Raw genomic sequence first — 13,385 nt, 5'->3', positions numbered from 1 at the left:
CCTTTCCCCCCATAAGTTAAATCTCTATTCTAATTTCACGGTTTCATTTTAAGTCATTTTAAAACTACAACTGTTTAAACTTTAAAATGATGTAAGCATTAGCATGGCAACTAAAATGTTTTAGCAATTGTGATGAGAGTTTAGTGATGCTCCATCTATGTGCAGGAAATGAATGACTAACACTACCTCCACTGTTTACTATCTGCATCGGAACTGGTAGTTTTATGACATGAACTGCTGGACTCCAGTCAAGAGGACTGGAAATGTTGAAAATCAGCCATTGAATAAGAAAGAGTGGGTTTCTCCAGGGACACACAACCAACCTGAGGCAGGGCAGCCTCCTTATGTAGCCTCCCAGTCATGCTGATTGGGATCAGCATCATCTGAGGGTTAAGATCACAGGTGCACCCACTAGCTCCTGATGAGCCTGAGGCCTGTGACCTGGATCTTTCCATAACAAGAGTTAAACAAATCAGGTTATCTAACCAAGTGACTGGAGGTTAAAGGAGAAGTGTATAACTTTAAATTTTTAAAAATTTTTTTTCTTTTTACACTTAATGTGTAATTGGCAGTGGTCGGCGCCAGATATCAGTGCCCACGTACACGTTACAAAGTGAGGCCACAAATCACAGCAATCATCCTGTTTCCAGTGAACACTTCCTGCCAGTATGTATATTACTGTGATAAACCTATGGTAGTGACATAGGATACACAGGGATGTGACACATCTCACACTATGCTTGTCATTCAAGGCCACTTCTCTGCTGACAGAAGTGTGTGTTTTGGCTGTTTGTCCATGCTAGCGGAAGCCAGTCCGAATTAGCTGGTGAGCTATGAGGTGAAACATGTCCTGGAAGGATTAACACCCACCAGCAAGGCTAACACTGCGACTCACTGGAAGAGGTCAGGACAACGAAGGCCATACCTCAGCGTGGTCGTCTGATTATTGTGCCTTGATTTCTGGGAGTAACGAGAGCCAGTGTCAAGTTGGCTCTCCACTTACTGCGTCATACTCTGTCCATTCCTGCTCAGGCCTGTCCGCCTCCGAGTCTAGTTTAGCTCAGAAGGTCACATGCATCACACTGCGCAATCATCTTAGAAGAAAAGTCAGTAGATATGAATGTGGTTATATAAAACCAAGAGCCAACAATGGCATGAGCTTTTATGCCACCTAAGCTTGCACATCTTTAGCGCTGGCCAAGTCGATCATTCTGAACCTTCAGTCACAACCAAGTACAAATGTTTATCTGTCTTTGAGTAAACAACAATCTCTGGCCTCATTTCCTTCCCGTCCAGAACTAAGAGTGAAAAAACTACTTGTCATTGCATATCAATGGCCCCTGGTAGAAGTGACAGCTGTCCCTACTGCCCGTCCCCCTCCTCCACCCCCATGGCAGGGGACTTCATGTATGGTGTCACGGAGGGAGACGCGAGTCTGGGATTAGCTCATTAAGATGGACATCTTTGATCCGAGGTTATCTCCCCCATTTCCACGGCAACTTGATCATATCCTGGCCTCTTAAGACACGCACGAGCAGACCCACACAAGGGCACACAAACACACACACACACAAATGGGCCCTAGAGTGCAGGGCCCAACAGAGATGTGAAGTGTAGATGTGCAGCAACAGCTAAACGTCGTGTCAGGTTTCTGGGGGCTCGTGCTAAATTTAACCCTGTGATCCTGCAGCAGGCAGAGGGGTTTAAATGCCAGCCTACAGTTGCTCCACACCAGTTGTTCTCCACACGTCTTCCACTCATCACAAACCCAGGCAAGACAGCCACACACACCTACACTCCGACACACGCGCTCCAGACACAGGACCGAAGACCACATACGACAGAGCATTTCCAGGGGAAGCAGGAGTCTTTGTCCCCTTTCAGACCACAGCGTTGTCCACCATGGAGCTTTTTGAGACCAACCCTTACTTCTTCCCTGACCAGCGCTTCTACGAAGGGGGGGACAGCTACTTCCCCTCTCGCCTGCCTGGGGGGTATGACCAAGGCGCCTACCAAGATAGGAGCTCCATGATGGGCTTGTGTGGGAGTCTGTCAGCAGGTGTTGGAGTCGGGGCGACAGGAGTGGAGGACAAAGCCTCTCCGTCCAGCCTGTCGCCTCACTCCGAGCCCCACTGCCCGGGCCAGTGCCTGCCCTGGGCCTGCAAGCTGTGCAAAAGGAAGACGGTTACTATGGACCGCCGGAGAGCCGCCACAATGAGGGAGAAGAGACGTCTGAAGAAGGTGAACGAGGCCTTTGATGCTCTGAAGAGGAGCACCCTGATGAACCCCAACCAGAGGCTGCCCAAGGTGGAGATCTTGCGGAGCGCCATCCAGTATATCGAAAGACTGCAGGCCCTGGTGTCTTCGCTCAACCAGCAGGACACTGAGACAGGACAGCAGGGACTGCATTACCGACCCAGTGCGACCCAACCGAGAGTGAGTAGAATAGGGGAGTGACGATTAGAAGCAGAAGGTCACATACTCAACAGAGACCAGAGCCAAAAGACAAATCTAAAGAAGAGGTAGAGGCACTTTAGATGGTCAAAGTAAATGGAAATATGGTCAAGTTAAAAATGTTCTTGACAATATGTAGCTTTGATGAACGGATACACCCTCCTGCTTCAGAATTGATCACTTTTGCCAAGTTTAGATTTTTCAATCAGGGATGCTGGCTTATCTCTATGTATTTAGGCATTTTGTCACAGTCTTCCAGTTAATCAAAAAGGGTTTTAGATGTGATATGTGAGAATATGGAAAGCTTCCACCCATTTAAAGGTCCAAAGAAACGACAATAACAAACTGATAAGATAGGTGCCAAAATAAAGCAAAAACGTATTCAGCGGTCACAATCTGGTGACTGTTTCTGTCAAATGGGTCGTTACACGATCTCTTTAATATTCAGCTACATTTTCTGATTGTTGAGATGGTGTTCATGGTGTCCATTTGCCTCTGAGGGGTCACAAGATGCAGTGGTGGTGGTGGTGTGTGTGTGTGTTATCTTTCTGTGGGGCGGGGTGTGCCATGTCATAACACAGAGTGACTGACAGCAACGTCTGTGCGTCCATCTCCATGGTAACAGGTGTCGTCATCAAGCGAGCCCAGTTCGGGCAGCACCTGCTGCAGTAGCCCAGAGTGGAGCAGCACTCCCGAGCAGTGCACGCAGAGCTACAGCAGCGAGGGTGAGTACAGTTCACACAGTGTCATTACACAGCACAAACAGGTGAGCGCACCCTCGCTCAGATACTGAACGTGTGTGTGGGTCTCTCTGCAGATCTCCTGAGTGCTGCTGGTTCTCCAGAGCAGGGGAACATGCGCGCCCTGACCTCCATCGTGGACAGCATCTCTGCAGCAGACGGAGCTGTGGCCTTTCCCATGGACATTCCCAAATAGACCCTCCACACAGCGGACCCGTAGGTGCACAGAGAGCCACAGACAAAAAGGAAAATGACATTGGCATAGGCTGACAACTGCTCCTAAATTCCAATTTAACTGATTTTTCAGCTCTACTGATCTGAGTGTCTTATGTAAAAATTAAAAAGTAGTGGTTTATTTGAATTGTAACTCAGCTGATCAATGGGTCTGCAAGCCAAATTGAATTCCTCCTGTTCCCAATGAGGCCTTATTCCCCGCCTTGCCCTGCGGTCCAGACCACAGGAGCTTAGTCTAACTAAAGATTCAAGGAGTTTGCTGCATGACCCCAACACCTAGTTGTAGAGTGGATCTCTGTTAGGCTGAGTCTGACAGAGCCATAGAGAAATGATGAAGCCTGGTTTTCTCCTTACTTAATTTAAGTTTTTTCCTCTTTTCGAAACCTTTCCCTGACCTTCTTTCATTCTATTGTGTGTGTTGTTATGCTTAAAAAACATGAGTTTATTTGTGGGGCCAATATGTACCAAGGCAGTTTTGACCAAGATCTGCTTAATTTAAACTGGTTATGAATGCTAGTGATGTAAATACGTTCCCTTTTTCTACAGAGTGGTTTTGCCATTTTATTTTTTATTTTTTGCTAACTTATTTTTGACTTTTGTAACTAAGATTGTTGTGTATTTGTAGATGTTTCGGAAAGTGATATTTTCGGTCCAATTCTTGCAATAAAGACCATTTTCAATACATTGTTTTGTCACTGTCCTTAACCGCCAATGAAACACTTTGAGTGCAAAAAGCTCAAAAGGAACACAACATCGAAATCTTTAAAAAACAGCTTTACTTATGTCTATATAGTGTCATAAATACAGTTCACTTTTTTAAATAGCCAAATAATAAAATCTTGATTTGTCAGCATTGTTTCACACCTGGAATAAAGACACAGTACTCATAGCTGCCACATAGCACATTACACCTTTTAGACACCTTGGAGGAACTGTAAAATAAAAATAATTATATAAAAAAAAAAAATTAAAAGATTGTACACCCATCCAGCACTTCACTGGTTCATATGCTGTGTTCTCATTGGATGAGGAGTTGGTCAGCCAAGAGTACTGACTGCTCACTGGCACGTCTCCACGGCAACTAAATGGGAGGCAACGGCGCAGGATCAGACGAGTCCGTCACTTTAAGCAGTTTTAGGTTTATATCATTGGCTGATGTTGAGCAGCAGTTTACAGTTTGATTTGAGAGAAAGTAAGGAATCAACAGAGGAGCTACAGTGTTCACACTACCCATCCACAGAGAAACGTCATGGTCACACGGCTGGGGTCGGCCCTTCACACACAACCTCTCAACAAGTCTTGAGCAGAGACACTCATTCGCTCACTCGCGGCACACACACACAAACACACACACTTTTCATATTAAAGGATTCTCTCTATTCTAGGCTACATAGTGTCATACTGAAGGCGAGAGAGGCGAAGAGAGGAGAGGTAACAGCTACATAGTGTCAAAAGAAGAGGAGGAGGCAGAGGGAAAAGGAAAGAACAGGAGAAGAGGCAAATAGAAGAAGTCTGAAATTGGACCCATGAACCTGTGAAGAGTCCTTGTAGAAACACACCCCCTCCTTAGTGAGACCCTCCCACTAACGATTCACACACTTACAGCATACAGCAAAAGACACACAAAGGTCCGACACGGAGAGAAAGAGAAAGAAAGAGAAAGAGAGAGAGAACAGTCACTATCGAATACAGGGCATTGGGTTTTCATACAGCAATGATGTTATATTATTTCCATATATATTTCCAATATATATATATATATATATAATATTTCTATAAAAAACATAAGTCATCCATTTTATGTACAGAGACAATAAATGAGTAATACCTTGCATAACCGGTAGAGGGGCAATGTGCAGTGGGATCTGCCATTTATACAAGTATTCATCATTCCCAAATCCAAATCAACAGCTTGTCACCACGCCTTCAAATCTTTTTTTGCACTGACCAGCTTTTGTGATGCAGAGGACGCGATGACACAGGAAGGTTGGTTTGGACTTGGCCACATGTTGAGAGATTAGAACCAGGACAAGAACCCACAGCTGAGACCAGGGGAGCAGGAGCACAACACCACAACAACAAGGCTACTGGGAGCACTGGGGTAAACTGGGAGAGACGGGTATGAGTCTCCTTTACAGCAGCGAGCGCAGCCAATGAGCACTCTCAGAGTTCAAAGGTCAGAGTTGGCCTCTGTATTGCACGTGTCCGAAGGAGAGGTGAGAGGTGAAAGGTGGGAGGTGAGGCTGGGCAACAGTGGGGTGAAGGCCCACCCCCCCAGTGGCACCCAGGACTCCCTCTCCAGATTTGGCATATCACTCTCAAAAGGCCGCAAGCATGTGTCCGTATAGGTAATGAGAATGCACTGGAAGAGAGAAAAAGGTGTGAGAAAGTGAGAAAGGAAGTAAAGAGGGTTTAGGGGGATCTATCAGCAGAAATGAAAAAATATTATTCATGAGTACGTTTTCATTAACTTATAATCACCTGAAAAAAGAATCCATCATACCACACCAAATACTAACACTGACAATAGTTAGTCCATCAGCTTCTCTACTTGGTCTGTGGCACCATTGGTTCCTACTGAAGATGCAATAATAGGTCAAAAATATTTACTTTAATTTCCAAAAATAGACTAAATAATTTCCCAAAACAGCTGGGCAATGTAATTTTAGCAAATACTACTCAAACAGTATTAAGTAGAGGATTTGTTGGGGACTATTTTCTGTTGTGGATTTATACACATTGTACACTCACAGCAGTTTATATGAGACTGACAAAAAAAATAAATAAAATAAAATGGCCAGGCTTATTACAAAGAATGAACATGTCACCCAATGCAGTGATGTGGCTTATGTGTTTTTCATTTTGACAACAATGAGCTCTATGGCACAGAGGAATAAGCTCTATCAGGCTCTGGATACACAGAAAACTGAAGCACTGATCCATGAAAGGCTAAAACTCTCAAAAAGCAGAGAAGAAGTACAATGTTGGGTGATAATTCTCTGTGGGTTCATCACTTCAAGTAGTTTAAAAGCTAAACATTTGACCACATTAACCTGGTACTGCAGAGTGAGTGCCACATTCATTCCTCATGCCACACAGCTGTGCAATGCGGGTTAAAAGCACACTGACCTGTAAGTTCAGCAGTTTAAGGTAATGTTTTGTTAGCTTACCTGTTTGCATTAGCGCTCCTGTTAGTAAGAAGAGATAAATTAGCATGAATAGGTCCGCACGGCCGAGGGGTCGAGTCTCGGGGGCGCCGGGGGAGGAGCTTGAGAGGACGTGGCACAGAGGGGTTTGGGCACAGCAGGACAGAGAGGACACAGCATGCCGTTAGTCAGTCAGTAGAAGCAGAAAGAAGCCCATAGACACACACAGAAAAATACGTAGGCTGAGGTGGAGGAGTTTGGTTAGTACTGTAACACACCTTCAGGCTGCAGCTGTTTCTTGGCCATCAAATTCACAGAGGGCGGCATGGACATGGAGGGCATGCGGAAGCCAGCAGGCAGCGTTTCCATGGAGCCCGCCATCATGCCCAGGCCCGCCCCTCCCTCACGTGCCCGAAATCTCTTGCGCCACGATGGAGAGCGTCGAAAAGACTTGTCATCTCCACTCTACAGGGACAGGGAGAACATCGAGGTCACACAATTGGCCCTTTTTCAACAATACTGTATTTGATCAAAGCAGCAACTTGAGAGGTCACCTCTTCTAGTCGACGGTCGGTCCCCAAGGCTAACAGGTTGTTGAACTCTCTCTCCAGAACCTGCCGTGCCTGAAAAGCAGCACAGACAAACCTCTGTCAGCAGAAGACACAGTGAAACTGTGGTTTAACCAACAAGAGTCAGAGAGTAACAAGAGCTAATGGCAAAATATCAACGAAAGCTGTGGAAATACTTGTAAGATTAAAAATAATTCCTCTGATGAGTCAGAGCAACCTTCACGTTTTTGTTCACCTGTGAGTTGAAACTCTGGGCAAGTAATCTGCACTGAAGCCCGTGGCCAGGAAATTCTCTAAAGTGAATTGTAAGTGAGAACAACAGAGAGCCTTTTGATCAGCTGAACAAATGATAGTGAATCTGAAGCAGGAGTAAATGTTGGCACCATGTAGCCAGCAGGAGGAGGGAATGCTGACTGCACACAAACCACTGCGTCACTAAAAAATAAATCAACCACTCTCATAAAAACCTCAACAACAGTGACTGTTGGAAAATTGAATGGGTGCAGAACAGCCAAAAGGCCTGCCATGAGCTTAAAGTACCGAGACAGCTTATGATACAAAAACAAATCTGACTGGTGACAATATCAGTCAATATTCTACACAGATATGTCATAATTCATTAACACTGCCCACAAAAATGACCAAACTGCCCTTAAAAATCATATCATACAAGACTTTATATTTCTCTCCCATTCAAATCAGTTTAACTGTTACATGCTGAGTGTAAACAGCTGTGTTTCCTCTATATCCACCTGTGTGTTCTGCATAGGGATCTGCAGGATGAGCGCTAGGCTGCTGTAGTCGAACGTCTCGTCCAGAGAGATGAGCGCTCCGTGGACGCCGCTCTCCAACAGGTTGCTGCTATACTCCCTCAAACCAATGGACAAGACCCAGTGGATCACCTGCTCATTGGTCCACACCAACACATCTAAAGTGGAAGAGCGTGATTCATGGTACTGAAGCATAACGTTATACAGAGTATAAGCGCATACAGTATGATTACCAGTAAATATGAGCAACTTGATTTCGAGTAAGAGCTAGAAAGAGAAAGAGAAAGAGAAAGAGAAAGAGAAAGAGATAAAGAGATAATGTGCATGTCCACATAGTGTCAACTCACTGGCACACTCCCTTTGTTCATTTAAAGCACAGCTGTCAGCCAGCTTTCCAAGTTGGAACAGGCGGTGCGTGTGTGTGTGTGTAAACAGGGCAGGATTGTGATTTGACATGACAGCTGAGTCAAGTTCATGTGCAGAACTCAAGGTCAAAAGGGCGAGAGGGCTGGCTGGATCTAAGTGTGTGTGTGTGTGTGTGTGTGTGTGTGTGTATTTATTCTTGGTATGTGGAGCTTTGGATCATAAGATTGCAGGCCTGCTTCAGTTGGCTTTTTGACAGTCTAGGATGCAGCTGTTTCAATGCTCAGGCCAAACTGACAGTATGAGACCAAACCGCTAGGTGGTACTCTGGCCTGATGAGACTGTAGAAGCGTGCATGCCTGTGAACTCGTGTTTGAACATGCTTGCGTGTGCTTGCTTTTTTTGTCACAGTGTGTATATAAGAGTGTGTGTAAAGTGCACCTTTCATGTCGTGCTGGCTGTCCTCTCTCCGGCGCTCCAGGTCTTTCCTGTCATAATTGAGTCTCTTCAAGCACATAATCCCATACTGCAGACTAGCCCTGGTACACACACATGCAAACACACAAAAATGATGGAACAAACAAGCTCACACACTCACTCACACACACACACACACACACACACACACACACACACACACACACGGAAAAGTGCAAGCACATATGCATCATTAGCCTGCTCATTTTCATTGCTAATGTATCCAGTTAGCTGCACAAACAGACGCTAAGCTAATTGGCCCTGCTACAGACCTATGGAAGCTGTCCACCATCTTGAGGTGGCTCCTCAGATCCTTCTTGGTCAGGTGGTCCAGCATGCGTGCGTCTACCAGACACTCCATGAAGTAGGAGCGGTACTGAGGCAGACCAAGGCTGGGCAGCCACTCATTCCCTATCCACTCATGATTCATGTCTCCATACGCCAGAGTCTACAGGGAGAGGAGGACACGATGTTACTAATCTGTGCAACAGAAAAAGAGGGACACTGCTCTCTGTTTCAGGATTATTTAATGTACATGTGCACATGGACGTAGGACTTCTACTTCCCAATGACAGCCCTCTCTTATTCAAATACACATACTGTATGTGTGTGTGTTAGTAAGAGTGTGGACACCGCTTCAGAGTGTGTGTGTGGACAGATGTTAACAGATCAGCGACCTCACCTGCGCCCAGCTGCCTTCCTCATTGTCCTGAGTTGGCAGCATGGTGGAGACAATGTACAAGATTAGAGAGACAGCCAAAAAACACACATGTTGCACATTCAGAAACAGACACACACACACACACACACACACACACACACACACACACACACACACACACACACACACACACACACACACTGAGCTCTTATTCTGCAGTTAACCTTCAATCACGTTAGTTAACTGTAGACACAGACCACATGACCACAGGTTATAACAGTCAGATCCAACACCCACGTAAAAATACCAGCATGAGCACAGAAATGCGTTAGTGTGTGATGTAAACGGTATGTCAAGGGGTCTTCCGGGAGATAACATATGTGTGTCACGGTGGGGACAGTGTGAGTGTGAGAGCGTGTTCGGTGGGGCGGGGGGGGGGGGGGGGGGGGGGAGGACCCAGATGGTACTGACCGCTTTCGTGGAGGAAGCCAGGTTCTCCATCTCTTCATGAGTCACCCACACATTTCCGGAGGACTGCTCAGAGGACAAAAACACACACACACACACACACACACACACACACACACACACACACACACACACACACACACACACACACAAAATAACACATCCACAAACTCACTCGTGTGTATTTTCACACGTACCGACCCCACCGTGCACACACACAGAGGCAGACAAACATGAACACACACACACACACACACACACACACACACACACACACACACACACACACACACACACACACACACACACACACACACACACACACACAGACAAACATTGTGATGAGTGATGCCAAGGGAGGGAGTGTATTTCAGGCAGGTAGCTTGTCGCTATATCTGGCACTATTTGTGTGTCATTTTCCCACAGAACCTCATGCAATTTATGGCAGCGGAAAAGGACAAAGCAACCTCAGGTGGAAGGGACAAAGCAAGCCTCTACTGTGGTCTGAACAGAAGACCAGAGAAAGCAAAAAGCAGTGAATAGCCGTCACCCCAGGGTGCAGAGTGAAGGTTAAGCCCAGTAGTGGAGGAGTGTTTTGTGTGCACATTCACAATCCGGGATTCATGTTTTGTGTCCGCTCACGTGCTGCATCATCTCTTTGTATAAGCACCAAGACAGCGGTGTATGTGTGATCATGAAGGTGTATCTGCTGTGTTATTTTACCGTTCTGGAGGTAAGTGGTGCAGACGGGCTGGTGAGGGATACCATCTCCTGGATGGCCAAGCGGAGTTTGAGTCTGTGCAGAGGGTTGCTGATGCCAATCTCGCGCTGGATCTCTGTGTCTGACAGAGCTGACATGATGGCTCCACTCTTCACGTTGGCGCGGCAGGCTGCCACATACCACGCCGGCATACCCACCCACAGCTGGTGAGAGTCATCAAGATATTCAACATCACCATTATTGTTGCCATAAAAGGTCAGATAGAAGGGTGAAGGGAGTGCAGAGCAGGCTGTTATGGGCTGTCTCGTATTTGATATCACTCTATGACATTTTGTATTAGATCTAATAACAGCCTGACATAAAGACAGCAAGACAGAGAGAGGGAACGCTTGTGGTTGGCAGACATAAAAGTAAATTAGGGGAGTACCTCTAGCCAGGAGACAACAGTAGGGCCGTCCCACTGGGCAAATGCCAGGCCTCTTTTCCTGGCGTCTTCCAGAAGCTCGTGCCTAACGAGACAATGAAACATGGACAAAGAAAGAGAGAAGGAAGTGAGAATGACCACAGAAAAGGCTTTGTGAATATATCAAGATAACAAGAATGAGAGAAAGCACACGCGGTAAAGAAAAAGAAAGGATGCTTTTACTTTTTCTTCATCCTGCGGTCCCTCTCAGCTTGGGTGCCCAGTTTTCCTAGAGTCATAGTGTCACCAATGCCCATCTCAAAGTCTGAAATACAGCACAGCAGTGTTAATTTTTACCTCTGTAGATCACACACAATCTCACGGAGTCTGCAGCAGTGTGGGCCCCTGGTATTTCAGCTGGCAGTGTACCTGATAGGGCCTGTAGAGGCTGTCCATCCCTGCCTACAGTCTGATCCATTCGACCCCCCTTCTCCTTCTTCCCAAACAATCGGCCGATGGATGACTTGATGCCTTTCTTCGGCTTGCTGCAAAAAGTTCAAGCAGAGCAAACTGTGCTACAGTAAAATCTATGACATGATATATGATGCCAATAAGCAAGGTGAGCAACTGTTTTTGTCTGCTTGGTGCAAAAAGAACGATTTCCCATTCCAGCCACGACAATCTTCACCATATTAAGGATCTCTGAAAAGTCTCTACTGATGCTGACTTATTTGTGTGTGTGTGTGTGTGTGTGTGTGTGTGTGTGTGTGTGTGTGTGTGTGTGTGTGTGTGTGTGTCCTTACCCCCGTCCGTCCTCTAGACTGCCTGTGAACTGGGCAAAATTGGTTTCCAGCCGTAAACTGCGGGGGGACGAGGGAGGCGATGTCTCACACTTGATAGTGGCTTTGTCCACTTCCACGGGAGACTGGAGGAGTCACAAAAGCAGCTCAGTTCAGTCACGCCAAAAAGCCGGACAAAAACAGCCGTGCCATTTTAGTTGTGTTTGTGAACTTACTGCCACTTTCCTGCGGTGTTTCCTCAAGTCGCTTGGCTGTTGAACAAAAACGCACAAGGTTACAAAAACAGTTTGAACACGCTGCCGCTCGTGTGTGTATGACAGGTAGAGCGTGTGTGCTCTCTGACCAGAGTCATGATGCCTAGATGGTGGCTGGTGTTGCGTGAGTGGTGTTTAGGCGTGGAGTGGCCACTGGTGGGCGGGGAGGAGGATGATGCCAGGGACTGGGCAGTGGCCGAGGTGGGCAGGGCCCGGGGTCGAAGCGTCACGTTGAGTCCATCCATGCTGCCGCTGTTTACCCGAGACTCGATCTCATCCGAGCGCAGGTCTGCTGACTCTCTCTCCACCTGGATCATCCTGCACACACACACACACACACACACACACACACACACACACACACACACACACACACATTGTTATCTTTGAGTACGCAACATCTCGCACATTGATTAACAATACACTCCTTGTATTTCTGTGGTAATGAATGAAATTCAGTCCATAATAAAATTCTTCATATGAAGTTAAAAAAGCTCCAAATAAATTAATTTAATTTTAATTTCTCATTTGCTCTACAAGTAGCTCTTATTTATTAAATGGATCTGTGAAATAATCACCATGTATTTATTTATTCATGATTAACAATTGTTGATCCTGGCAAATATTGGCTTGTAAAAATACTATTTATAGTATGGACATTATTTTTATTCCTTCGAGAGAATCTGGCTCCTCTGCAGCATAATCAGCATCTATTTTGCATTTCCTCACCAGAAGCATATTCTGAGGTGTCACAAGAGGACCTTGTTTACTGTAAACTGCAATAAATCGTGTCATCTTCCAGCTGGAAACAGAACCGAAGAGTGAGGAGTCTTATCTACGTGTTATCATCTCTATATCTAAAGCCACTATCAGCTCTGGAGCATCATGTCTGTCCACAGGCCTTCATATGTTACATTAACAAGATAAAGCAGCAGCACCTTTATTTACTGTAGTATCATCATGTCCCTTTTCTTGTAATTATTTGTTGCATTATCTTTAATACTTTGTTCTCCTCTTATCTGTATCCTGTGTCTTGCTGCTGCGCTGACCCAATTTCCCCACGGGGGTCACCAAACTGTCATGTGCTGTAATCTAATTTGCCCGTGATTTGGCACCTTATCTCTTCGTTGATGGCGTCAAGCTGCTCCTGCAGCATGAGAGCGAGAGTCTGAGCGTCTGATTGGCCGCTGGGGGAAAGCAGGGCCGAGCTAACGTCATCATCCAGGTCTGACTCGACCTCGATGTCGCTGCCGAGGAGGTGGCTGACGCTCCCACGCAGAGACGGGTAGTCCTGTTCAAACACGGCGCACACCTGGACACAACAA

General features: G+C 46.1%; 2 protein-coding genes across 7 annotated transcripts in view; one reads left to right on the top strand and one right to left on the bottom strand.

Annotated features, from left to right (window-relative positions):
- Positions 1 to 1,887: 1,887 nt before the first annotated feature.
- myog (myogenin) lies at positions 1,888 to 3,633 on the top strand. The gene is made up of 3 exons (XM_070958204.1): positions 1,888 to 2,436; positions 3,080 to 3,179; positions 3,272 to 3,633. Exons 1-3 carry the CDS (start codon positions 1,903 to 1,905, stop codon positions 3,388 to 3,390), a joined length of 753 nt encoding a protein of 250 aa, XP_070814305.1. The 5' UTR covers positions 1,888 to 1,902; the 3' UTR covers positions 3,391 to 3,633.
- Positions 3,634 to 4,187: 554 nt separating this feature from the next.
- ppfia4 (PTPRF interacting protein alpha 4) overlaps positions 4,188 to 13,385 on the bottom strand; it is a 57,306-nt gene continuing 48,108 nt past the window's right edge. For 2 of the 6 annotated variants that reach the window (XM_070958199.1, XM_070958203.1), the window contains 17 exons: positions 13,176 to 13,372; positions 12,150 to 12,378; positions 12,022 to 12,057; positions 11,810 to 11,931; positions 11,436 to 11,551; positions 11,250 to 11,331; positions 11,031 to 11,112; positions 10,606 to 10,806; positions 9,886 to 9,948; positions 9,436 to 9,462; positions 9,026 to 9,201; positions 8,718 to 8,815; positions 7,896 to 8,071; positions 7,129 to 7,197; positions 6,853 to 7,039; positions 6,599 to 6,696; positions 4,188 to 5,790 (listed from right to left, as the gene is read on the bottom strand). In XM_070958199.1, coding sequence (XP_070814300.1) covers positions 6,638 to 6,696; positions 6,853 to 7,039; positions 7,129 to 7,197; positions 7,896 to 8,071; positions 8,718 to 8,815; positions 9,026 to 9,201; positions 9,436 to 9,462; positions 9,886 to 9,948; positions 10,606 to 10,806; positions 11,031 to 11,112; positions 11,250 to 11,331; positions 11,436 to 11,551; positions 11,810 to 11,931; positions 12,022 to 12,057; positions 12,150 to 12,378; positions 13,176 to 13,372 — 1,920 coding nt within the window. In that variant the 3' untranslated portion in view covers positions 4,188 to 5,790; positions 6,599 to 6,637. The remainder of the gene's footprint in view (positions 5,791 to 6,598; positions 6,697 to 6,852; positions 7,040 to 7,128; positions 7,198 to 7,895; positions 8,072 to 8,717; positions 8,816 to 9,025; positions 9,202 to 9,435; positions 9,463 to 9,885; positions 9,949 to 10,605; positions 10,807 to 11,030; positions 11,113 to 11,249; positions 11,332 to 11,435; positions 11,552 to 11,809; positions 11,932 to 12,021; positions 12,058 to 12,149; positions 12,379 to 13,175; positions 13,373 to 13,385) is intronic. The other 4 variants (XR_011601717.1, XR_011601733.1, XM_070958201.1 and 1 more) reach the window with 4 other exon arrangements.

This window comes from Chaetodon trifascialis, chromosome 3, assembly GCF_039877785.1.
Source record: "Chaetodon trifascialis isolate fChaTrf1 chromosome 3, fChaTrf1.hap1, whole genome shotgun sequence".
Taxonomy (NCBI): Eukaryota; Metazoa; Chordata; class Actinopteri; order Chaetodontiformes; family Chaetodontidae; genus Chaetodon; species Chaetodon trifascialis.
Note: the sequence above shows the minus strand (reverse complement) of the source record. Positions and strands in the feature narration are given on the sequence as shown.